Here is a 27,714-nt window from a genome sequence, read left to right on the forward strand (position 1 = left end):
CCTAAAAGAATTCATAATGGACTTTCATGAGCTACATAATTGGGGTCACTAGACGAAAACTAGGGGAAGTTTTTTCTTTCCTAAAAATAGTTAATTCAACTTGGTACTTTGTATCCAAAACATACAGAGGAATGAATGCTTCGCATTCCAAAAACATAGGGATGATACAAATCTAGGTGGTTCTCAAGAGGGAGGGAGGGTGAGTGAACTTTTACAATTAAAATAAGTGTGCATAAATTAAATAAATATAAATACAAGTATAACAAAATAAATTCACAAAACACAATAACATCAATTTTTTGTTATCAATGTTCCCCTATTGATATTCATCGTCAAAGAACTCATACTTGGAAAATTTTACTACTATGAGCTTTTTAGATAGGAATTACACCAAAAAAAAAAAAAAATGACACTCTTTTAAACTGTGTATGCTCAAATACATGATTACAAACAATTTCCCTTGAGATTGAGCTAGATTACAACTCTAGCAAGCTCTTCAATCTAAATTCAAGGTTCTAGATGAACCTTTCAAATAAAATAAAAATATACAAAAAAAAACTCTTACACCCTTTAAACTTTGGAGAGACAACCTCCTCCCTTGAATTGTTTAAGCCTCCAACTTGGGTGCATAATGTAGATGAGTTTGGCGCTTGTATAATGAATGTTTGGAGTAGGTTTTGAGAAAAGAGGAACCAATTTTCAAGGAAAACTTTTTCTTTCTCAAAAATCAACTTAGGAAAGGAATTGCAAGGTTCAGAACTTGAATGCAGTGGGTATGCCAATAAATACTCGTGACCTTCCCAAGGCAAACTAGTTTTTTTATCCATTTGCAAAAATGTGACTTTACATTGATCAATCAATGCAAGGTATCGAGTGATCAGTCGTGTGTAACGGCTATATTTTTGTCAAAAAATGACTTATTGATCGATGGTATGATCGATCAACATCCTCCCATTGGGTCTAACAATTTAAGTTGACCAATCAATGTCCAAGGAATGATTGATCAATCAGAATTCCTATTGGTAGTGCATTGCTAGTATGATCGATCAATGGAGTTCTTATCATTGATTATGCTTTATGTCCCTAGTTGGCGAATTTTTATATGAATGATTAGTGTCAAGTGGTTGATCAATCAATCATCATACTTTAGATTGCATAGACATCATTGATCAATCAGTCCACATGGAATGATATATCTTGGAAGACACCTCAAGTGGCATTAAGGTAAAAACCTTACCCACATCAAGGAGGTGGCACAAAGAGTAATTAAATGATTTTCTCATAAGGATGTCACAAGGGTGTAATTAAAGAAGATAATATATGTTTACTTATGTTTTTTTCTTTTTGAATTCTTGTAGTTCTAAGGGCATTGTAGTCATTGTAACCTTACTTCATAAAATATAAAGAGAGTCTCAAGGCAAGGGGTAGGTCATTAAGGCTCCACTCTTCTCTCTCAAATTCGTCCTTAGACTTTTCTCTCAAAGTATCTCCCTTTCTCCTCTTCTTCTCTCTTCCTTCTTCCTCTCTTTTTCTTCTCCTCTTTCTCACCCTTTACTTGAGGACCTTATCATGGGATAGAAAATCCAACAATATATCAAACTTTATAACTCAGTTTGGTCATGTTTTGGTTCATTGATTGATTATGCTTTATATTTTTGGCTTGTGCGCATTCTGGTTGGTCGATCTTTGACAAATGTTAATCGATCAATTCGGTGCTAGATCTCTAAGTGTGTTTTCAAAGCATGATTAAAATTGATCCTAATTGATTCTAACATATTTAAAACATATGTATGCATCAATAAAACATGTAGATAATGCAATTTTATCCAATGGCTTGAAAAACTTCCATTATACTTCAAGTTTGAAAATTTGGGGTTGTTCTCTTACATAAATTGGGTTTTTGTGATTTTCCAAGCTTTCCTAAGCTCTAGTCTTCAATTCTTTGATTCTTCTTTCTGAGGGTGCTTCTACAAGATCGTTTTGACATGTATTGAAAGATGCAACTCTTGTATAGTGGCAATGATATAAAATATTTTTAATTCTTGTCATTTTCCTCCCTTCTTAAGGTAAAGGGCGTTGATTTAATTTTTTAGATATTCAATATTATAAATATATGTTGACGGGGAGGATTAGGTACGTTACTCAGTCCCTAATCCTCCTTCCCTCATTCACAAATTCTCTCTAGCCGTCCTCTTCTCTTTCTCTCCCTTTCTCTTCTCCCTTCTCTCTTCTTCCTTCTCTTCCTTTTTCTCTTCAGTTTCTTATTTCCCTTTGATTGATCAGTAAGTTATTTAATGAATTACAATATTAGGTCATTAGTAGGACACATTATTATTAAGTAAAACATTATTTTAAAAAAAATTATTACCTAATATTATTAATTATTAGGATTTAGGGTTTAAAAACCTTAAAATTATTAGTAATTTGATATCAGTCAATAAGTTATTTAATGAATTACACTCTTATTAAATAAGTCATTCAGTTAATTAATAGGAATATTATTTATTAATTTAAATAATAGTTCTAGTGATTAGGGAGAGGACCCTATGCCCTAACTTAGGCCGCTAAGTTTAGCTAATGCAATATGATAATTATTAATTTTTTAAATATTAACCAGTTAATTGTTAAAATATTATAATTTACTATAGTCTATTATAAAAGAAAGGATTAGTCGATTACGTGGACCAAAATTATTGATGATAATTAGTACTTAATAGAAGTAATGAGTATTGTAAGATAAGTGGTTTAAAAAAACATAAATTGGTTAGTAAGAAAAATATATTAAGCGATGGATTTTAAAGATATTAAATTATATGTGAATTTATTGATGTGATTTGAAATTGATTTTAAAGATATTATATTATATGTGAAATGTGAATATATTGATGTAATGTGAAATTGATTCCACCTATATATAATTTAATTGTGTGCAGCATTGGGTCAGTTTATAAGAGCAGGGGTAACTAGGGCAAGTCGGGTTGACTCGCTTGAACCGACTCAGGATCAGTCAATGTTGAGCGGCTCCCAATCCCGACTCACAAAACCCTGATACAAAATAGATACTTAGACCATACAACACAAAATTACTATGTGTTCACTGCACACACTAAATTTTTATCCTCAAAATTTTTATTATAATTAGCTAAAAAAGCATAAAATATAATATATTAAATTAAAAAATATATTTAATTTTATTTATATATTCTATTTTTTGGCCGATACCTTTGTAGAAGGTCGTGTAACCTAGTTCGGTCGAGTCATGTATGAGGATTATTGCAACTCAAGTCTAAACTCGAGATCCTTGGATACTGAGTTGAATACTAACCCAAACTCTGAAAGTCGTCTGTCTCACACTACTAGAATTTATATTGGTTTGTTTATTCTCTGGGCAAACAAGTATTTAGTCATGATGGACCTACAACACTAAATTTATGCATCATAAATCATTACAATATTTAGCTAGTTATATATAACATATAATATACAATAATGAAGATTTCTCTTTTTTCTTTACTTTTTGAAATTTTTTTGGTCGAGTTGCCCTATACAAAGGTCAAGAGTGACCCTACTCACCCAAACTACCTCAGGCTCAAGCAACGATGAGTCAAGTCCCAACCTCGAGTGGAAAAACCCTAATTATGATTAAAATAATTGTTGCTTGAACTCGGGTTCCTAAGGTTGCTCTATGCTAATTCATTGTGACAACAGAACAACCATACATGTTGTAATAAATCCAAATTTTATAAAAAACCAAACACAGATAAATGAATTGTTAGATTTTTTAAGAAAAACTCTTGTTCAAAAACCAACTTGTAAATATATTAAAAATTACAGTTGTAGTTGGTTCCCACAATCTTGCTCTAACTTTGGTGTTTCCAATGTTTTGCATCAACTCGAGGGAGAGCATTCAAGATAAAGTTATATCTATCTATACTTTTTCATTTACTCTTTATTTCAATCACGGTTTTAACCTAAAAGGGATAAAAGCAATGTAACCATATGTAACAATAAGCTAATAGCCGATATAGTCATGAACAATGATTCACCTACCTAAGTGAACTGCTATTATCCTTCCTTTCACATCAGCTTTCTCTATTATAAATAAAAGTGGAGAAGAACTTGACCTAATTCTAAAAGAGATTCTTCTCCTCTTGAATTTTTGGCTCTCTAACCCCCTCCTACATTTTTCTCTCTTCTTCTTCATCTTTCACATAAACAAAGCCTAATATAGATTAAAGCCCTAAATCTAACGAGGTGGATGAAAGTAATTTTCCAAAAGTGAAAACTTTATCATAGGGAATCGTGATTAACACTATTTAGTTTTTACTTTTTATAAGTAAATTGTTAAAGCGAAAATGTTATTACTAACACATCGTATTACTAGGGGTGACATCAAGCCGAACCAAACTAAAACCTACATATATTCAAGCTTAGTTAATTTGAATACTTCAAACTCAAGCTCGAACTAAACCTCGACCCTAAAATTGGAATCGAGCACCCAAAAATTTTAACCGGATTTGAACTCTATGTTTAAAACTACAAAAATTAAAAAATTAAATAAAAAAATATTGTAATAAACTTATTAACTTTGAACTTCAAACTATCTTAGAATAATCCAAAACTTTATAATAAAACATACTAATGTATAATAACCAGCTTAATAGATTACACCTCCATTAATAGTATTTATTCTATTGACAAACAACAATATTAGATATTAAGGGACCCAAAAGGGTTAAACCATTTGATCATCCTAGATGTTTAAGGTAACTTGGAACTACATTTTAATGTTATCTAGGGATCAAATGTACATCAAAATCTAGTTTATAAATGTTAAAAACCTAAGACTCTAGTTGCATTGGAGACATTTAACCACACTTAAAAAGTTCATAATCATGAATATGGTAGAATCCAGTAGTGTTATTATATATGTAACAGACCACCCCAAGATGACAGGTTCCCCATATGAACAATTCTCATTATCGTATTTGCCGATTTGGTTGTTACGTTAGGCCGAACGATTCACAAATAAATACTTTGAGAACCTAAAGACCAATGGGTCAACAAAGAAAAGCATGAGCAACCTACCCAGAGAAGTTTTAATCGAAATAAAAGAAGGGTCTCTAGCCACCAAATTTTGCAGGCGACTCTATGGGTTTACCCTGAAGGAAGACCGGATAGCATTTCAGCTGCAAATGCCTCACCAGAATCAGCCAAGCCTCATTACTTTAGAAGCAGCTCCCTGCACATAGAATTTTTTTTTATTCTGTTTGCATGACTCTAACATCACTGCAGTTCTCTGAAGTAGAGCTTCCATGCATTTGAATTATGCCACTGCAGTTGCACTAAAATACCCCATGAAGTAATTTAGCTACATTAAGTTAAAGAATATGTATGGAGAGAAGCCATATACATGCCACTTTCCAACTAGAGTCCCCCATAAAAGAATTTGGCTAAAAAAGACAAGGAAAAAGAGAACTTAGTGAGTCAGATAGGAATCCTGACAGTTGACACTATATCAAAATTGAATTTTCCCCTCATGAATAAAATAGCATTGCCAACCATGCCATTTCCCCCTGCCAGCAAACAAAAAGAACTATACAGCTTTATAAACAGATTAGCCTCTCCCCACTTAGTTCAGTCTATTGTTTGGTTAATAAGGAGAAAGGTTAGAACCAGAATCCTCCGCCAATTCCTAGTATGCACAGACAAATAATGAAAATGTTAAGAAGTTCAAAAGCTATAAAAAAAAAATAATAAAACAGAGAGAAAGGTTCTTCATAGTGCTGCAAACCTGACATTTCCTGTGTCAGAAAATGTTCTGTGTTGCAGATGGATTCTCTTTGGCATGCTCACTTGACTGAGTTCCCAACAATTCCATTCTGGAACCCTCATCCAATACCAAGTTGTCCAATTGAGTTACCAACATGGTTTCAGTAGGCAGTGAAGAGCTTACAAATCCATCAGCAGCATATTGGACCACTCGACTGCCTCTTCTAATCTTGTCGCCCTGGGTCAAATAAGACAGCCAATTTGGTTCATTTCGTATTTAAAGAATTGAAGTTTCCTAGTGTAACTGCTTCAAATAGAGAGGTCAGGAATCACACCTGGACTTCTATATGAGTTGATGGCTCCAAAGCTTTCAGAATCAAGCTAATATCTTCAGTCATTGCCTTAACCTGCAAGATTAAACATAAAAAACTTGATGGAACCTTCAGCAGTAAACAGAGGGCACGTTAATCAATTGAAAGGAAGCACCATTAAAGACCCAAAACTCCACATCTGAAACAAGGCGTTTTACTTGGGCGCTGCTGAGGTAGCTAATATAAGAAAAAATAGAATGCAACAAGCATTTAAGCACCATGTTGAAGGTTGCAGAGTTTATTAATTCATCAAGGTCCATCTTGTTCTGTTCATAAGCATAACCGGAGGAGGAAAAGAAAATAATAAACCTCAAGCATTAGTTTCTAGAATATTTCCCATTTATTTCGGAAACACAGATACTACTAGTTGGACATTGTAGAAGACCAAGTACGGGACCAATCAAATAAGAAGCTACTCAAGATAACCAAAGACAAAAGGCTCGAGGGCATCGTAACAAAGAAGAACAAAAGAGCATCCCATCAACAATAGACTGCTGCAAAAGGAGGGTTTAACAAGGAACTGTAAACGAGACATTATAACAGATTTCTATAAACTAATAAAACCAAATAGTCCAGGTAAATTAGTTTTTAAAGCCATGAAGGCAAACATCAAATCAAATCAACATATACTCAAACCAAAGATAACCTAACTCGTGGTGATAATTATTTAATCAGGATCTAACCAAGCAGGCAACTCCTAATTAAGAATAGAAAAGTATGGGAAGTGAGATAAAAACAGCAAGTGAAAATAATGTCCTCTCTCTCCTTCACCCTCTCTAATGGAACTGAGGGAGGACCACCATCCTCCCCTCTTTCACAGGAGGAGGAGGCTGGCAGCCATTTCCTCTACCCTTCTCTCAATGTTGTCTCTCTTTTCCTGGAGAAGAGCCTACATCCTTCGCCCTCCCCTTCACGTGATATTAGGAGGGAGGGGAAGAGGTTTGGCCTTCTTTACGGAATATTACTATTAATTGTATATTCATTCTTGAAGAGTTTTTGTCCATTTCCAGCAACAGAGGCTAAGGATTTGATCAATTTGATTTTTGAAAACCAGGGGCTGAAAAATATTTGCAATTTTCCAAGAAGAGTGTAGAGTAACTAGCTCACTAAATTAACTCTTCCACTCACCCCTATCACTGCTACAATCTTCATTGAGTTATACCAATCATTTTACCAATTCAAACACATGAAATCCTAAACTACTAACTTACAATTCAAAATATTTGAGTTCCATTAAATCCAACACAAATTAGAAAAGAAGAATAAAGCTCCGCATCACCCATTTCAGAATTAAGGGAAGGAGGGGAGTTACTGTTTTTGGAATTACTCTATTCTACATCAACAGTACTTCCAGAGTTAGCCTGTCTTGAGTTAGATGTGGAAATATTTTCTAGAAGGCCCAATTTTTCAGCAACTGCAGTACTCAATTCGGATCTACAAGAACCGCAATAAAATTCCTGATAGAAGAGAAAAAAGGGAATAATTTTTTAATAAAAAAATGTGAGGACCAGTCACTCTCCTTCATTTGTCTGAAGGAGGGCAGCTCTACTCCTTCCAAATATAAATAACTCTTCTAATAATTTTCGATAATAAGTTAATAATAACTTAGCAACTTGTTAGAAGATATAAGTGAACTTGGGTGGCATCAATGCAAAATTCTATGATCTTTTGGCTTTTATCCTCACCTATTAGGGTGATGGACATCTTTGTACTTTTGATCTTTTGAACTCTATAAATAATACTTAAGGGAGAGGGATTAAGGTTAGCTCATAACCCTAATCCTCTCTACACTTCCCAACATCCCCTCACTCTCTTCCTTCTCTCCAACTCAGCCGTCGTCCTCTCTTTCACTCCTCTTTCTTCTTCTTCTCTTTTCTCCTTCTTTCTTCCACTACTACATACTTGAAGATATAAACACCATGGAATCCTGAAATTAATATGGTATTAGAGAAATAATTTCAGGATTCCAAACCATGACTTTCTTCTCCCTCTTGATCGATCATCATGACAAGTTTTGATGTACTTACAAGAGCAGCTTCGTGCCTGTAGAGATAAGTTTTTCCTTTAAGGTTATTTACTGAATATTATGGGTGTATTTGAAGGATGGAGAATATTTAATTCATGTCTGATTTGTGCATGACATCATTTATACATTAGCCTTACAAAAAGGCATACCGATTAAATGGGAAAACATTTGGTTTTAGTATTGGTTTCCCTCAACTACTATTAGTATCCGTTTACAGCATATTTTGTGCGTCTTATTGCTGGACTCTTTTAAAAGATTGATCCTTACGAAGTTACGATGGAGTATTTGTAGGGTTGAGGAAAAATTATTATGAATTCAGGTCTTATTTCACGCTAGATACCCGAATTTCAGTACAACTATTGGTTTGATTCCATGTTTACTGTTTGGATTAAGTCCTTTTTTGAGCACACATATCAATATTACAGAAGTTGTTACTCATCCCCTTTAAGAGTTCTGAAACTCAGCCTAAGTGGAACAAAAGGAACAAAATCTGAGTGCAAACCTTGCACTCGTTGAGAAAACAGTCAGCCTTCATGTTGAATTTCTTGTTAATTTGCTTTCTCCAGCCATATTTCAGTTTTTTACCAATTTGGAAGTCATAAACCCGTTCTGGAATCTCCAGCCAATGTTCAAGATTTCCCTAATTGAGGACACTATCTAAATCAACCAAAAAAAAAAGAAGACAATTGCCTCCTATAAAGTTGCAAGTTGGCGCAAGTTAAAACTTAAGATTTCATGATGTATAATCAAAGCAGAAGAGGATTAAGGGGTAAGAAGAAAAAGGAGAGTTGTGGAGAGAAGGTTTAGGAAGAGGAGAAGAAAAAGAGTGACGAATTTGGAGAAGGAGAAAGAGGCAAAAAAATTAGGGTTGTAGAAGATATCCAAACCCTCCCCCTTAACCTTTATTTATAGATGTCAAAAATACATAAATTACAAGTATACCCTTCACCCTAGAGAAAGTGAAGAAAAGTCAAAGAACATAAGATATTTATAATAATGCCACCTAAGCTTGTCTATAACTTTTAACACTCCCCCTCAAGCTGGTGGTGAAAAAACATCATATAACCCCAGTTTGGTACATGCAATAAAGAGAATTTTGGAGTTGACTAACTTCGTGAACATATCAGCAAGTTGTTTATGAGTTGAGACATGTTTAAATCTTATGATTCTTGCTTGCAACTTTTCTCTAACAAAGTGACATTCCACCTCGATATGCTTAATTCTCTCATGAAACACAAGGTTGGAAGCAATGTGGATTGCTGCTTGATTATCACAATAGAGTTTCATAAGGCCTTCTTTGTGGAATCCCAATTCAGCTAGAAGAGATTTAATCCATAGAAGCTCACTTACCGAATGTGTCACGGCTCTATATTTTGCTTTTGCACTAGACCTTGCAACCACATTTTGTTTTTTACTCCTCCATGTAACAAGGTTACCTCTAACTAGAGTAAAATAGTATGAAGTAGATTTTCTATCATCTAGTGATCCAGCCCAATCCGCATCGGCAAAGCTTTCAATATTGAGATAACTATGACACTTATATAAGAGGCCTTGTCCTAGTGCTATTTTCAAGTACCTAAGAATCCTCTCCAATGCCTACAAATGAGACATCTAAGGTTTATGCATATACTGACCGACTACACTAACTGCAAAAGAAACATTTGTCAACTAGAATCTGGTACTTGCCAACATCAACTTCTTCTCCCAAGCCAATACATAGTTTTGTATTTGTCTCCATGGGAGTGTCAGCAAAGCGACATCCCATCATTCCTGTTTCTCTAAGCAAGTCAAAAACATACTTCCTCTGTGATAAGATAATACCATGTTTGGACTGAACAACCTCAATACCAAGAAAATACGTAAGAAGTCTCAAGTCCTTCGTCTTGAATTCATTGCATATCTTGTTTCTTACTTGACTAATGTTATCGGAATCACTACCCGTCAAAATAGCATCATCCACATATTCAGCAAGTAGTACAACTATTTTCTTAGTATGCTTGACAAATACAATATGGTCCACAAAGCACCTTGTGAACCCAAATCGAATCATTGCTTGACTAAACTTGTCAAACCAGACCCACGGAGATTGTTTCAGACCAAATAATGATTTTTTAAGGTGACACACCAACTCCCCCTCAACCACATATCTAGGTGGTTGCCGTATATAAATTTCCTCCTTAATATCGCTATTGAGGAAGGCATTTTTTTATCTAGCTGAAAGACAGACCATCGAGAATTAGCAGCCAGAGATAATAAGAAACGCACTGAGTTGTTTGGTGATTAGGGAAAAGGTCTCCTCACAATCAATCCCATAACATTGGGTATAACCTTTAGCCACAAGTCAAGGTTTAAGGTGGCCACCGTGCCATCCGGATTTTGTTTGACAGTGAAGACCCATTTACAACCTTCCAGCTTTTTAATACCAAATGGTAAGGAAACGAGGTGTCATGTTTGATTCTCGTAAAGAGTTGCCATTTCTTCGTCCATGGCTGCTTTCCATCCTGGATTCTGAAGGGCCTCCTGATAAGTTTGAGGAATAGAAACAGAAGAAATGGAGGCAAGAAACTGACAGCAAGATAGTGATAACCGATAAGTAGATAAAAAATGAGCAATGGAGTGAGAGGTAGAAGATCGGGTGCAGGCCTTAAGTTCTTTCTGAAGAGCAATAGGTTGGGTATCAAATAAAGACCAAAAAGAGGGGGCAGGAAGGAGAACTTACCTCAGAGAAATTTGGAGACTTTACAGGTGTAGTGTCGGCCAATGCTTTAGGGGGCGGAGCCAGTACATCAGTATGGCCTTAAGGAGCGAGGTCATCAACTGTCACAATAGGTTTAGGAAACTTTTTGGCTACAAAAAAACCAGGTGGGGCACCGGTGGATGGATAAAAAAGTTGATCCTCAAAAAATGAGAAATCACTAGAAACAAACAATTTTCAAAGAGACGAATTCTAACAGACATATCCTTTCTGAGTACGGGAGTACCCAAAAAAAATACATTTAAGTGTCGTGGGATCACCTTTATGGAAGTGTTATAAACTAAATAGGTACACCCAAAAACTCTCAAAGGAAGAGAGAACAGTTTATAACCAGGAAAAAGACAAGAATATGGCGTTTGTTGATCCAACATTGAAGAAGGTAACTTGTTAATAAGATAACAGGCAGTGAGAAGAGCATGGGGCCAGTAGAAATGAGGCACACACATATGATGGAGCAGAGCACAGGCAACCTCAAGAAGATCTATTTTTTCGTTCAGTCACACCATTTTGTTGTGGTGTGTAGACACAAGAGGTTTGGTGAATGATGCATTTGTCCTTGCAAAAAGTTTGGAAGTCTAAAGACAAATATTATTTTGCGTTATCAAAGCGAATAGTCTTTAAGGTGGTGTTGAACTGAGTAGACACCATGGCATAAGAAGACTTAAAAAGAGGCAAGACTTTTGATCTCTCTTTTCATAGGAACAACCATGTAACTCGGGAGAAGTCATCCACAAATGTAACAAAATACTTAGACTAGGAAACATTGGAGATGTTCATAGGGCCCCATATATCAGTATGAACTAAAGAAAATGGGGCAACACTCTTGGTTTCACCGTGAGGAGAATAAGTATTCCGTTGGTGTTTACTCACTTGACAGTCTTCACAGTTGAGACTGGAAATAGACTGTAATGTAGGGAATAATCTGTTTGAGTGATTGAAGGGAAGGATGTCCTAACCTATTGTGTCACTGAAGATCAGTATGCTAAGTACTAGTAGTAGCCGTTAGTACTGGTGAATCAACATAGTAGAGCCCCCCTCTTTCACGGCCTCCACAAATAACCTACTTTGTCTTCAAATCCTAAATAACACAAGAAGTGAGAGAAAAAGTGATGGAACAGTTAAATTTTATTGTGAGTTTTTTTTTTAAATAGAATTTTATTGCGAGTTGACTAACTGATAAAAGATTTAATGGAAACTCAAGAACAAATAAGACATCTTTTAAATGAAAAGTAGGAGTAGCAAATGTAAACCCTATGCCACGTACCATGGTTTGGGATCCATATGCTATGGAAACAAACTTGTCAGGTAAACAATGAGATATAGAATTCAGGAGGTTACCATTACCTGTCAAGTGCTCAGAAGCCCCAAAATCAATGATCCAAGATCGACAAGTAGCTGAAACCATACCTGTTATAGAAGTAGTAGGAATAGGAGAAATTTTTTTGGAGGTGGAGAAATTTTTTTGGAGGTGGCCTGGCTGTTTGTATAAGCCATCAGATGCTTTATTTTCTGAAGTAATGCAAATTCTTCAACAGAAACAGTCTTCTGGCCTCTAGTGTTCTTAAAAGCCATCGTAGTGCAAGCTAACAACAATCAGTGAGTAATAATCAACCCAAGGATTTCCATCTTCAACACCAATGTCTCAATTAAAGGACCCACTATGCAGCAACGAGGGTATGAGACACAATAACAGCTTCGAGAAGGAGCGAGTCAAACCTAGTTATGATCCCGAGTCAAGGGACCAAGTCAAGGGTGAGTCAGAACTCACTGGATAATGCAAGATGGGTGTCCGCCCCAAGCCTGGTTACATCAATCAGGGCACTCTAGAATTCTCACCTCTAATCCCTAGCTCTGAGTCGCATAAATCAGCGAACCACAATACTGAGTCAATGTATCCATAAGTTGAGTGGATTTAATTAACGATTCCAGAGATAAAAATCAAAGCCAAACAGCATTCCACATCAAGAAGTAGAAGCCGAAGCTGAGTGGAATGCGGACTTGTTACGGTGATTCAGTATCGGCAAGATACCAAGCAGCAGAGATACTGTATCGAGATATTAGTTTGATAAACCAACAAAGCTGTAATCCAGCTAATGATTAGCGAGATACATATCTGATGAGATAAGAGATAATCTTGGTATATGCTGCCATAATCTTAAAGAACAGTAACAGCAGCGGAAAAAAATCTGGTGCAGAATATACCAACGATCAACAACAATGCCAACAAGAGAAGCCAGCTACGAAAAAATTGCTAGACACTCTAGCGCTTGATTGAAGACGAAACTTATGTTGTTGCTGGAATGGTGGATTAACAGGACATGACAGCCAAGAAGATACCTGGAAAATTATGAGGCACTCTGGCGCTGAATTGACGACGAAACTTCCGCTGTAATGGTGGATTAACAGGACATGCCAGCCAGGAAGATACCCGGAGGATATACCAGGAAGGTGCACCAAAACTTTCGCTCGGGATGGAAATCGGATAGCAACGCAGCAGCAGCAATGACACGAATCTGTAGCAGTAGATACCGGAGATGCAGCAGCTGGATAAGCAACCGAATACTGCTTGGAAGATAGCTGCAAAGATGCACAGCCGGAACCTTGATACCAGTAAAAAAAAAATCCCATAGAGAGATTAGATGCCAGTAATGCCAATCCAAATGATCCTTGATTGTTGCTAAGAGACTGTTGGAAAAACGCCAATGAAAAAACAATACTGCTGGAATGATCACCAATGTACCAAGATCACCAAGATCAGTTTGTGTTGCTTTTGGCAATGGGCAGCGAAGGTTATGTAGCCGAATGAGATGAAGACGAGAAAGATCACCATCAGGCCGAATCCCATGACCACCATGACGAAGAGGAAGCGGAATCAACAAAGTGTGATCAACAGAGTAAGAGTAAGAATCAGAATGCGATCATGGCTTGAGAGCCAATGCCAGATCGAATTTCGGAGTCGCTTCAAAAAAAAAATTCAGAAGAGGCCGCTTCTCTGGATCTTTTACAAGGCATGCAGCTACCAGCTCTTTAAAAGACACAGAGAATCTTCTGTCATGTTCATAATCGAAGCAACCAGATTAACAGACAACCAGAGCAACCAGATCCGTTGCTATGAGAGAGCAGAATGAAATGAAGATTCTTCATGGGGTAAAGATGGGCCTACTGAGAAGGCAGCTGATGCTCAGATAGGTGCCTGGAAGGCAAAGGAAGCTGCTGGGCCTAGGTCTACTGTCAAAGAGAGAGGTTGAGGTAGGTTGATGGAGTGGTGCCCAACGAACATCCCACAAAATCAGCCATAAGCATCAAGCTCTCATAGTCAATGTGATATCCAAAGAGGCTAGTTTTCCACCAATTAATCAATTGCCCCAAAGATATCTCAAATAATCCGAGAAGGGCCCGGAGTTTTCTGACCTGGTCCATAGTACCAACACCAAAACATATTGTGTCATCTGTGATCTGGAGAATAGGGACCTCAAAATCAGCATGATCAGCAATTGGCAGCAGCCATCCCTTTTCTTTGGCCGAGTAAACTAAAGAAGAGAGATATTCAGCAATGATGTTGAAGAACAGTGGAGATAGGGGGACGGCCCACCGAATGCCACGAGACCCCTTGAAGAGACCACATACAGTACCATTAATGAGGGAATAAGAGGCAGAAGATATGCAGTTGTTGATCCAGAAGCGATCATTGGCCAAAACCCATTTTGGTGAGGAGGCAATCAAGAAGCTTCCAGTTGATCCTATCGAAAGCCTTTTCAAAGTCCAATTTAATGACAAACTGGGGGAGTTTCATCGTCTTGAAGTAGTGTAGAAGCTCATGGCTCGACATTGCAGAATCAGCTATATATCGGCCTTTAATAAAAGTGCATTGCCCATGATGGATGACAAGGGGTAGGAGAGCTTTGAACCGGTTGGTGAGTAGTCTAGTGAGGATCTTGTAAGTGCTCGTGGTGAGACTGATTGGGCGAAAATCCGAGGGTTGCTCAACATTGGTTTTCTTGGGGACAAGGGCAATGAAAGAAGCCCTGGTGCTTCGATATGTTATTCCTCAGTGATAGAAATCTTGAACCATGGCTAAAACGTCCTCTTGAATGATATGGCAGCAGTAACGATAAAATTTGCCATTATCACCATCAAGACCGGGAGCACGGTCACAAGGGAGGCCAAGGGTAGCTTTTTCAACGTGCAGAGAAGGGAAGCTCAATCAGGCTGGTTGTCACAGCCAGAATTCGCGCAAGTTGAACATTCTGGATGAACGGTCTCAAGGGCCAAGTTTTCGTACAAAGATCTATAAAAAAAAAACCACCAACGAGTTAGTTATGGAGGGCCGATCGGAGGTTACCTCGTTGTTAACACACAGCAAGGTAATCCAATTGGCACGATGTCTAGTAGAGGCCACAGCATAGAAATTTTTTGTGTTGGCATCGCCTTTAGAGAGCCACTTAAAGCGAGCTAGTTGTTTCCAAGGGATGAGCTCATTATCTGTGAAAGTTTGAAGTTGGTTTTGAATAGAAAAACATTGAGCTAATTCATTGGAAGAAAGACACCTGATTTCTTCAGTAACATCGAGGATGGCAAGTTGATTGAGGAGAGAGCTCTTTTCATCCAACTATTGAGACTAGTGCCCCAAGAACTAGGATTTGAGGTGTTGTTTGAGTAATTTAAGTTTTTGAGGGAGGTGTCAACCTCGTGGCCCATGAACATCGAGACTAGTCCAGCCATTCAAACAACAGAGATAAAGCTATTGTTGTTTAGCCAAGAATTGACAAACCGAAATAGTGAGGGACCCCAACATCCGAAATGAGTGTCAATCAAGATGGGCCAATGATCAAAGACAATGCGCCCAAGAACTCCAGTCACATTATCATAGAGCCGCAGCCAGTCCTCATTGGCTAAGAAGCGGTCCAATTTAAATAGAATTGGTGGTTGACGACCATTAGACCAAGTGAAAGACTTCCCACATAGATCTATTTTATCCAAATCACAAGCTCTAATGAAGTCCGCAAACTGCCGCATTGAGGTTGTACTTTGGTTAGCTAGGGGGGCCTTTTCATGCCAATACCGAGTGGCATTAAAGTCTCCCGCAAGGAGGGGAAATTGACAATGTTCGCATATGGTGAGGAGATCATGGTATCTAGTCGTACCATATACACCAACGAGGCACCAGGTGTTTCCTGAACTTTTGTCACGTATCTTTTGATACCTATAGAGAAGGTCCCGAGGATGCTATCAGAAACCTCAATAATCCACAAATCCCAGATAAGAAGGATGCCGCTAGAAATGCCAATAGCGTTGAGTTTTAGCAAGTCAAAGTCTCAAAAAGGCAGATGTCTCGAACGGTAGCAGAGGATAGTGAAGAGGCCTTTGTCTCCTGAAGGATGACAAGATTTGCTTTGGAAGAAGATAGAAGGTTTCGAGTTGCTTGCCCGACGCTGGGTAGAGCCAATACCACGCACAATCCAGAAGACGATAATTATTTTCCATGCTTCTTTTGAACTTCTGGGGGTGGTTGATCGCCAAATATAGTGCTAAAATAAACGACGCTCGTAATTTTGGCCAACTCCATCACTTGGGCCCATGTTTCTTCGTCGAACTTGTGTTTCTCTGACTGGAGAGCCTCAATATAGATCTAGGCACGCTCGCCGGCCTCGGGGAAAGTATAAAGTCCAATAGCTGGGTCTTGGGGGCAAAGAATTCGAGTACTGGGCTCACCCTGTAAGATTTGTCAAGGTTGACCACAGTTTTGCCACTAGTAGGTTGCAATGAGGGGAGGGGATAGATTTTGCTGGTTCTATGGAGGTTGTGGAGGTCAATAGTGATTTTCCGAGCTGGATTCAGAATCAGAGGGTATTGGTGTTCAACACACTGACGGCGTAGGGAAGAAAGGAGGGGAGGGGGGTGTGCTCCTTAGTAAGAGGAAAACTTGTCGAGTTTGTTCGGGGGGCTGGTAAATATAGTGGGGGTGGGGTACCACAGAAGGGGGTCTGAAAATGGAAATAAATCCAAATTCAGATGGGATAGGTTGGCAGGTTGGGATTGATTGAGGGGTGGTTGACTGTGCATTGATGGGAGGGTATTTATGCCATCACATGAAGGGGGAGGTCGACAAAGCATGGCCTGCTTAGTCAGGGTACCAGGGGAGGTAGCAGTTTTTGGTTGCATGGAAGAGCGGAGTAGGTGGTTACCGCAAGGGGGATTTGAAGTTGGGTGGCAGGATTTGTGAGACATGGGTTGGGGACAGAGTTCACTCGCCAAGGGATGATCCTAGGGGTTGTGACTCAACAGGATTGAATCAAAATTAGGCCAATGTTGGCAATGAGTTTAGACGCCAAAATCGTGCAAGTTATCAATCTGCTTGAAGTACACCATGTTCGCAAAGGTAGCATTGATCCAAAACTGGGTATTGTCAATGGCAATGCAAAGGAAATGCTACCCGGAGCAAATACTGTGTGGGTTAATGAGAATTTGAGCTTCATCCAATTGGTGCTAGTGATTAGTGTCCCGATCGAATGCAATGAGAGTGCCGAAGACAGCAGCGATGCTGGTGAAGACCCCACATTGCCAAAGTTCAGTGGGGAGACCGCAGATGAAGAGCCATTGGTTGAAGGTGCTGGAGGGGGTAGAAGGAAACCACTCGCGAATTTCTTGGATGTCAAAGTTGGGATCAGAGTTGAGTAGGAGGGCAGAGGATTTGTCGGAGTTTGAGCTGAGGTTGACGAACCAGCAGTGCGACTCTAGGTGTGATACGTGTGGTGAGTAATTTAGGTGGAGTTGAGAGGTAAACTAGTTGGTTATGGCATGTTTATTGGTATCGGGATTTGAGGTGCCAATGATGGATCACAAGAGTGTTGAGAGGTCGTGCAAGAGGAAGCTTGAAGGAAGGGTGATCATGAAGTTTGGTTGAGGTACAGTGAAGTCTGGGAAAGTCAGTGGAGGATTAGCCGGGGGTGGATGTGAAGGTTGGGGGTTCGTTTGGGCTGTTTGATGGGGCGGAGGGGGAGGGGGGGCGGGATTTGGAGTTCGCAGGAGTGGTGGGAAGGCAAAGTTAGTTGCGCAGGTGTGGGGTTGGCCGGCATCTGAGAAGGAGAGGTAGAAAAGCTAGTTAGGCACGCGAAAACAGTTAACAAAAAGAGCTAATCGCCACCAACGGAATGTTGATGAAGGATTTCTTCATGCCACTAGAGGAGATGATGCAAATAACATCACCAGAGGTTTGACGGATCATCGCTAAAGAGAAGAACGTCGTCCCAAAAGAAAATTGAAAATGCACGGTCATGTGGATTGGTCTTTGACGTTTCGAAACAGTGATCCAATCCTCATGCTTGTCGCCATCTTCTTTTGGTCCTAGGGTTCCGGTCAAAACACTTGCACTCTTCGTCTTCAGAGAGCCATCCTTTCCGTTGTCCGAAATCGTCAGGCGTCGTGGATCCTCGATAGGCGAGTGGTCATCGTGCCAGAGTCCGACGACAGCATCGTCACCGGAAGACCGAAGGTGGACGTCAGTGACGCCCGCGACGGTAGCACTGGCCATCACTGACGCAGGAACCAGCATTGTCTCAATCGCAAACGCAATTGCGGGACACATTTTTTCCGTAACATGCTAATCTTTATAAATTGTATGATGGTACCCCTTTCAAACTGCAAATAGTGTTCTAAAACCTTGCAAAGGATATAGTCTCCTATCACTATCTAGTGTTTGGGAAATTTATCCCTCTTCCCTTGGAGACTTTAGGTGATCTCTCCCTCCTTAATTTGTAACAGTGCTAGTAATCAACTGATTTGCAAAGCATTCCCCTCCCCCCCCAACTACTTGGAGAAACATGGTTGCTGCCAAACTGCGCAACAACTCCCCTTGGTGAACATCTGGTGGTTCTTGACACAGATTCTCCCCCCTTGGGCGCTGTTTTTACACTCTCCTCCCCATTTTCCAGTCAATTGTCGGCCTCTTCATCGGCAATGGTCGGCACCGACTTTTGGATTGATTGGTAGATTGGTCCACAATCATATCCCTCTCTCTTTGCCCTTAGCCATTGCACTAAACATGTTGAAGTTGATCGTCATTTCATCAAAGAGAACCTCGATGCAAAGATTATACAATTCCCCTTTATTCAATCTGCGAGTCAGATGGCTGATATGCTCACGAAGGCAGTATCAGGGAAAACATTTCATGGTATAATTGACAAGTTGGGTTTGACTGATATCTATGCACCAACTTGAGGGGAAGTGTTGAAATGTATAGTTGTATAGCGTGATCGGAGGAAACTGTATAGCGTGATTGTTTCCTCCAATCCCGTGATTATATTCTTGATTCTATTCCTTGATTTTAGGATCTAAATTAATCCTAAAATCAACTTGTAATGTATTATAAATAGCCTCCTAATGGAGAAGAATAAACTCATCGGAAAACCATTCGTTCAATCTTTTTTATTATTTTCGGTTCTCTGTTTTACATCTGGTGGTTCTTGACACAGATTCTCCCCCCTTGGGCGCTGTTTTTACACTCTCCTCCCCATTTTCCAGTCAATTGTCGGCCTCTTCATCGGCAATGGTCGGCACCGACTTTTGGATTGATTGGTAGATTGGTCCGCAATCATATCCCTCTCTCTTTGCCCTTAGCCATTGCACTTCTGCCATGGTTGTTGATTGATGGAATCAGGACAAGTGCTCGAATCTACACCTTCGGCGTGGGTTATCTAACTCTGAGGCTCAAGACACTTGTGCTCTTCTTGGCAACCTTAGTAGCATTAAAATCTAGAGCCATATTACTGATAGATTGATGTAGAGACCTACAGATAGTGGAACCTTCTTTGTTGCCTCGGCCTATCCACCTCTCAGGCTAGTCTAGAAGTGATTAGTTGCACTTCTCTGCCATGGCTTGGAGGTTATTTGGCCCCCTGCAAGTAGGGGTGGCATCGAACCGAGCCGGTTCACGAGCGGCTCGAGCTCAGCTCAGTTCGATTCGGTTTATCTGGATCTTGAACTCGTTATTTGCCCCCCGCAAGTAGGGGTGGCACCAAACCGAGCCGGTTCGCAAGCGGCTCAAGCTCAGCTTAGTTCGATTTGGTTTATCTGGATCTAAAACCGAGTTCATATCCATATCAAGCTCGTTTAAGTTAACGAACCGAGCTCGAGCGAACCACGGTTCGGTTCAAAAGCTCGTGATCCGGCTCGTTAACTAAACAAGTGCCCGAACCGACTTATTTCATTCTTCAAAACAGGGAATCGGGATAGTTGGGTGAGCAACGAAAATGGAGATTTCGGGATTTCATCTTCTTCTTCTTTGTTCTTCCTCTTAAATTTCTTCCTCCGATCTTCGTTCTTTTATTCTTTATCTTTTGTTTTTTTCTTTGCCGACATAACAATGATTGTTTTTTCATTTTTACTCTCCCTATGCTTTCGTTGCCGTTTGGACAGAAGATCCGTTGTCGTCCCAAAAGATACGACCTTACAAAAGTCTCTGCCTCTGGTAATTGGTCGAATCACCATCGAGGATGTAGCAGCGACAGAAATGGAGGAGACCTCTGCTTTTCTCATCCCCTCTTGTTGGGGGTTTTCCACCTCCCTTTTTCGACTCTATGCAAACGAAATAGAGGGGAGATCTACCGTAAGAAATATAGCTTTTCTAGAGCTCCCTTCGCTGAAAATCATTCCTTCAAACCTCCACTTTCTTAACTCTCAGAGAATGAGCAGCCCCCCTTATGTGCCCACTTGTTCATTCTCGTGACGATCCGGTAGCAAATGGAGAGGAGAAAATGGAAGAAACACTCGCTATTTAATCAATTCCTAGTAAAAATAGAGAATGACGATGGGGGAGGGGAGTGCTTTTAAGTAGAGAAGATGACAATAGGACGTAGAAAAGGTAATTGCAGTGTCTTGGGAAAAGGAAGAGACATTATTATATAATTTTATTATTTTAAAAGTGTAATGGTAAGAGAGAAAGGAGATTCCATTGTCAATGTGAATTTTTATACCATTATTTTCCTTAGTGGCATCAAACCGAGCCGGTTCGCTAGCGGTTCGAGCTCGGTTCGATTGGGTTTATATGGATCTCAAACCAAATGAGGCTCGTTTAACTATTTAATTTATAGCTCACATAAGTTAACTATTTAATTTTCTAGATGTTGATTGTTCTTCAACTTTTTGTCTTAGGTTGTTGGTGATGTGCTAAGGATTCGTCAAATACTAAAGGATTCGTCAAATACTAACCAATTTAATCAGGTAAATACTACTATTTTGTATTCTTCAAAAACATACATATTTGTGCTTTTTGATTTGTTACATCATATGTTTCTCTTACGTGAAAACATTTTGTACCTTATTAAGCCCAGATGAATAATTTTTCTTATTAAGCCCAGATGAATAATTTTAGTTGAATAATAGACCTGGGAATTTTGAATGTCAATAATCTTCAGAGAGAGAGAGGAAATGCAAAATTGCTCCTTTTTTACAGATAATTTATTTTTTTAATAAATTTTATGCATAATTATGCAGTTTTTTATGAATAATTTTATACAGTGTATAGATAATTTTATATACAAATTATGTGACACGTATTTTATGCCCGATTTTAAATATAGGTGGAAGCTCGAACTCGGTTAAAATTATTGGGCTTGAGCTCGATAACAATTTTAGGCTCGAGGTTGGGCTCGGCTCGAGCTCGAGTTCGAAATATTTAAATCAAGCTCAGCTCGAACATAGGCAGGTTCGGGCTCGGCTCGGCTCCACTCAATGCCACCCCTACCTACAAGGTCAGATTTTTTATCTAGATCCCTTGCATAATAAGATCCAAACAGTTAACAACCTTTGGAAACGGGGAAACACATGCCCTCCCATCTCTTGCTCCTTCTGTTGGGCTATTAATGAAAGTGTTTCCCATGTGCTCTTTCACTACTCCTTTGCTTGGAAAGTGTGGACCCGCCTCCATGATCTGGTCGGCATCCATTCTTGCCACCCTCGTGATCTTCACATTGCTCGTTGTATGCAGCTCGGATCTTCCATCCCGAGGATAGGCAAGATTCTCCTCTCTGCCTGCCTCACTTACATCCCTTGGGGGCTTTGGAATGAACGAAACAACTGCCAGTTCCAATGCAAGTTCTCATATGTCAATGAACTCTCCAATCGCATCTCCAGTCAGATCTCCACTTCGATTCACTGCCATAAGGAATTTCTCAACCTTGGTAGTTTTCCTCTTCGTGGTCGATGGAGAACTCTTGCTCAAATGTTTTGTCCTTCTCACAGTCCTTTGCAAGAATGGAATCCCCCACCCCCTGAGATGTTGAAGTTCAAGTTTGATAGTAGTACCTTGGGGAACCCTGGGCCTGGTAGTTTTGTTGGAGTTATATGGACTGCCGACGGTACCGCCTTGATCACCTACTTTGGGCCGATGGGCACTTCAGATTCTACCTCTGTCAAGCTCATGACCCTCCTACAGGGCCTCATCATTTTTTGGGACCACTTTTCAGGCCCTCTCATGATTGAAAGTGACTCCAACATGGTGATTTTCTGGTGCTCCTCATTTTTGGACCCTCCTTGGCAGCACTAGACCATATTGTGGGAAATAAAAGACATTAATTGCCTTTTTTCAACAATTCATATTTTAAAAAGAAGAATTTTTTCCTCAAAAAAATGCCTTTTTTCTTGTTCTTGCTTTTGGGATCATGTACCGAGATCAACTAACTCTGTGGCTGATTCTCTTGCTAAAAATGGGGTTTCCTTATAATCCTTTATTGTAACTGGATTGCCTCTCTAATTGTTTATGTGCTTCTTATTAATAAAAGCTCATTAGTTTCAAAAAATATATAGATATCTTTACCAGTAATTGTGTCTCACAACTTGATTTTTTATTAGAACTTGACATTTGGCATTTATTCACTTGCCTAAATGCACCTAAACAATTTTTCACAATACTTCTTTAAAGTATCCCAAATCGCGTTAAGAATATTTTGTTAGAAGTTTAAGGACATGTAGAAACTTAAAAAAAAAAAAGGACAACTTTAAGCTGAACAAAGGAAAAGAAATATCACTAATCGATTCCATTCTTATGTACACAGCCCTAATCCCATACCCATGGGAAAAATTCCTACATAGATTTGGAAATTAAGGAATCACATAAAATTCAACAATTCATATTTTAAAAAGAAGAAATTTTTTTCATAAAAATTGAAGGAAATGTCAATGGAATCTGTAAAGTAAATAAAATCCTTCAAGATAGGTCAATAGCATATGCTATCTGGTCAGTTAGCTTATCAGTCATAACAACAGATCATCAAGTATTAATTCATGTGCACAGCATGAGCTATTACAATCTTAACCAGGCATCTCCTTGTGGCGATTCAAGAAAATTACAAATAAAATTTACAAAGTCAAATAACTATTGTAAATGGTTGATCAGTTGACAAAACAAAAATATATGGTCATCTCATGATTTCATCAGACCAATTCTAGATTTTCTATGCAATATTATCCGGCAAGGAAATTCTTCAAGAGGATTAAAAGTTAAATACTACAGTTGGAAGGTATAAGAAGAAAAACAGGTGTCCAACTGCAGTTCCTCAATTAGGCAGAACAGGTAAGTATTACTATTCAACAAAGGACAATTGAACTGTCCCACTTACAAGTTGCTATTAGTGCACAATTAAGATACTTACTCTTCTGAAGCCCGCAATAAGATGAACAGACACCCAGCCTTGCTCATCCATCTGCCCTTTCAAGTACGTATCTTTGACTAGGTTTTCATCACTGCAATGTTGTATTAGACAATATTATACAACAAAACAAATACATCATGACCACAAAGCTAGTTAACTTATGTACTATTCACAAGGCAAAGTTAATTGGATCTTTAAAACCATGAACAGTTACAAGCAACCAACGCATGAAATAAGCCCAAAAAAGGCATCAGATATCAAAGCATAAATTTACCTGAAGTAATACTCAATTTGAGAGCGTAAGCTCCTGCATAACTCAGGTTGGGATGCTTCAACAAATTGGGCCGGTGGAATAACAAGGGGAGGTTGAGATTGAGGATTACACAGTGGAAGCTGAGAACTAACTGGTGAAGGTTGAGGCTGAGGATTAGTGGGTGAGGCCTGAGGTTGAGGATTAATAGTTGGAGTTAGTGATTGGGTTGTAAGAGGCGGATGAAGATTACCAGGTGGTACACCTCTAATCATATGATTCACATCCATAAATGGAGGTGGAGTAAATTGCCAAGAATTATCTGCACAATTATGCAAATCTTTTAAAACCTAAAACATGAAATAAACAATGTAAAGAAGAAATGAAGTTCAAGCTGTCTCTAGTCACCTGCAATATATGGGTGCTCACTGACATAGTTATATGGGAAAATGTAACCTGGAGGGGGAAGTGATGGATTATAGTAAGAAAAATTAATAGGAGGAGTGTAAGGAGGTGGCGGTGGAGGACGGGACATTAAAAACTGGTGGGGCCCATTAGATGATCCTTGCTGTGGAGGATAGAAAGGAGTATGAAAATGTTTTGAACGATTAGAATTGAACTCATGGAAACGATTTTGATTTCTTTTGCTGTTTGAGTAGTGGTTATTGTTGTTGCTACTATGGTTGTTGTTGCTGTCATAGTTGAAAGATTCCTTTCCTCTCTGCTGTGGAGGATGTCGAGGATTGTAATGGTGGGCTCGGTGATGGTGGTAGGGTCTGGATGGGCGGGGTGGACCCAAACGAGGGCCCACCCCGCCAGTCTTCTTATGATCAGAGTTGGGACCTGAATTGGAAGTAGTTGTTGTAGCAGAGTTCAAAGTAGTGCTGTCACCATGAACGGTTTTTGCCTGTTTTTCAGAAGACGAAACAACTGACAAGTTTTTCCCTGAAGAAGGAACAAGTTGATTATTCTCAACAAGGTCAGATGATGAATTGTTCAGACTCTCACTGACCGAGTCCAAACATTGAACACTCTCAGGAGTGATTGCAGTCTGTACTGCAGACTTAAGGAGTAGATCCTGAATCAAAAGAGAAAGAAAAATAATGAGTTCTTTTAAAACTGCAAAAGAAAGAAAAAAATTTCCAAGCAAAACAAAAGATGGCACTTTGTGCGAAAGTATGATACATTTAAGAAATTTAAGAAATTCAAACAGACCATTTTCAGATAAATGAAAAAGCAAAAATACTTTTGTCTATTCTGTATTTCCAAGGACATGAACAAATAAAATTATAAACTTAAAACAATAAATAAAAGGCAAACATCTAGTTAGAAACTGCTTGTCTCAGTTCAGACAAGCTCCTTTAAATCCTAGCCTTAAACAAGTCTCTAAGGACTAGACTTGAGCTTATCTAAAATTTAGATGTAAGAGAAGTATGAACAAGCCTGCCCACCTGTAAATTTAGGATTTTTATCCAAACCATTTAAATTTCCAACCAAGAAGAAGTAGTGGTGTTTTTCCTGCCGAACAGAAACTATACATAATGCCACACTAAAATAGAAAGGTAATCTTGATACAAACACACATTTAAGCTTAATAACAAGCAATGCAAGTTAAAAAATAACTTTTGCATGAGCTTCAAACTTAATAAAAAAACACATAGCAAGTCAGAACTCATACAAGCATTAAGAAAATATGGTTCCACATGCTCGCCTGAGCTCAAACAAGCACATTTGACCTCATTTAAAAGCTTGAGCCTCAAACATATCATAATTCTAATATTAAAGTTGAACAAGTGTGTCCAAGTTCATATATATCCAGTTCCTTACTAGACGCAATTTACAATATATATCTGCATATTATCCTTTCCTGTTTATTTTTAATGTTTGAGAAAAGATTCTTCCTTGAATTTTCATTTAAGAGTATTGGTGAAAGGATAATCAAAAGAAGAAGATCATACGTCTATGGAATCAGGCGCTCATTCTCATCATCAGACACAAAAACAAACAGTCATTAAATTCACCCTAGAATTGAACAACCAATCCATGGGAAACTAATTGCCTTCTCCTAGGTGAGAGAACTTGGGTTATCTACTTTCCTCTGGAATAATAAGATCGCTTACCCTGAAAGCAAACTAAAAATTTAAATTGTTAACTTCTCAAAGCCCAAAGAATCACTTTTGCGCGTTTCTCTTAATATTCTCAAAACCTTCTCTATGTTTCTAAATTAAGCAATGAAAATCTGTCCCAGAACTAAAAACATAAAAATGTCAAAACCCTAAGAAAGTATAATAAGATAACAACGAAACCACAAGCCAACTATAGAATAAGAAGCAACGGAACGGAGGAAAAAACATAAAAGCACAACAATGCACAAAACAAAAAACTATAACAATGATGAACAGCGAACAGAAGAAAAACATAGAAAAGAAAAAGAGATGAAAACCCAGAAAACCTAAAATCGAAACTCAAGGAAGAAGAATAAAATATATATTAATAACTAGAGAGAATACAAGATCATAGACTGCTACCTGCTGACTCGAGATCTTCTTAGAGGAATTGGAAAGCGCAGGCCAGGAAGACGCTCCCATTACAACCGGCACTTTCTCCTTCTCACCCTCGACGGGTTTCTTCCAGACTACGTTACCTCCGTTACTTTTTCTCACATTCTCTGTTCCGCCCCTGCTGCTACCAATGTCAGCGAAGGAGCTAGACACAGTTTCAATCGACAGTGAAGAAGTAGCAACAGAGGACGAAGACGACGGAGAAGCAGACGGCGACGACCTACCGATCATCCTCGCTCGCACAGGGTGTTGTCCTCTCTCTCCCCTTTCGTAGAGAAAATAAAAAAGAAAAAAGGAAAATATATTTTTGGAATTGAGTTGAGAGGAAGAAGGCAAAAAGGGGAGTGAGAAATAGATTCAGTGGGGGCCAAAAACGAAAGGAATCTCAATTTTTTATTTTTCCCCAAATCAATCGCAATCGCAAGTGTGAGATCTTGACTGAGAAAACCATATTCTCGCTTCAGTACTATTCTCCTAATCACGGTTATGCCCCCCGGGTGATAATGCTGACGAAATTTGTGATGGGTTCTAAACCCGGTTCTTCAATTTAACAGACCGGTCTGGTCCAGACCTGCACTTGCTAAATTATTCAAGGAATAGGACATAAAGCCAGATTTAAAAAGCTAATGAACGAAAGAGCATAAAATATTATTCCTTTTCACCAAACAGATATATCTAGAAAAGAAATAGTCAATACATAAAGTTGTGGATACTGTAAGTTTTAGTTAGTGAAAGACACGATAAATAGTTACATCATAGTCTTAACTGGCTGTAGGTGTTACGTCTCATGAGCTAAAAACCTAGAAGAAAGAGGTGAATAAGTTAGCACACTCTAGTCCCAAATGTTAAACTCTTTTTGTAACATGCGATCTTCTCTTTCAATATAAATTTTTATTTTTAAATTAATTTAAAATTAAATATCGATACAAATAAAATCAAACATTGTAATGAACCAACCAATTTATATGGATTATTGGTCTCAATATTCCTATTAAAATGGTTTTGATGATAAAATACACTTAAATTTCTAACAGTGTATTTGATCAATCGACCAATGATCCTCTAAATGGCCAATACGAAAAGGAAAGCAAGTCCGGAAAGTAAACTGTCTGAACAGCTTAGCAATACCATCGGACTCGACAAGTGAGCTCAGTCCAACAAACAAGGCAAGCCCAACCAGTTGTACAGAGTGAAACCATCCACTCAATTGGCCAAGAAAATGAAGGCAAGAAAAATAAAAGTCATCCAACTAGATTGGTAAGAGAAAGGCCATCGCTAGAGTCCATTCATTCAAATGTTCAAACGGTCAAATACAACAAAGGAAAAGGAAAA

At 38.6% G+C, this 27,714-nt stretch overlaps 1 protein-coding gene across 1 annotated transcript; it reads right to left on the reverse strand.

The window, feature by feature from the left end:
• Window positions 1-5,358: 5,358 nt before the first annotated feature.
• On the reverse strand, window positions 5,359-26,666 carry LOC137950362 (la-related protein 1C-like). Its single transcript, XM_068796780.1, has 7 exons — window positions 26,350-26,666; window positions 24,230-24,899; window positions 23,846-24,143; window positions 23,572-23,662; window positions 6,108-6,179; window positions 5,795-6,010; window positions 5,359-5,695 (listed from the first exon to the last, which is right to left on the reverse strand). Exons 1-6 carry the CDS (start codon window positions 26,611-26,613, stop codon window positions 5,810-5,812), a joined length of 1,596 nt encoding a protein of 531 aa, XP_068652881.1. The 5' UTR covers window positions 26,614-26,666; the 3' UTR covers window positions 5,359-5,695; window positions 5,795-5,809.
• Between the last annotated feature and the right edge of the window lie 1,048 nt (window positions 26,667-27,714).

This window comes from Aristolochia californica, unplaced genomic scaffold, assembly GCF_029961685.1.
Source record: "Aristolochia californica isolate CCGP_79_NKW_82.1479 unplaced genomic scaffold, dmAriCali1.0.hap1 SCAF_14, whole genome shotgun sequence".
In the NCBI taxonomy this organism is placed as follows: Eukaryota; Viridiplantae; Streptophyta; class Magnoliopsida; order Piperales; family Aristolochiaceae; genus Aristolochia; species Aristolochia californica.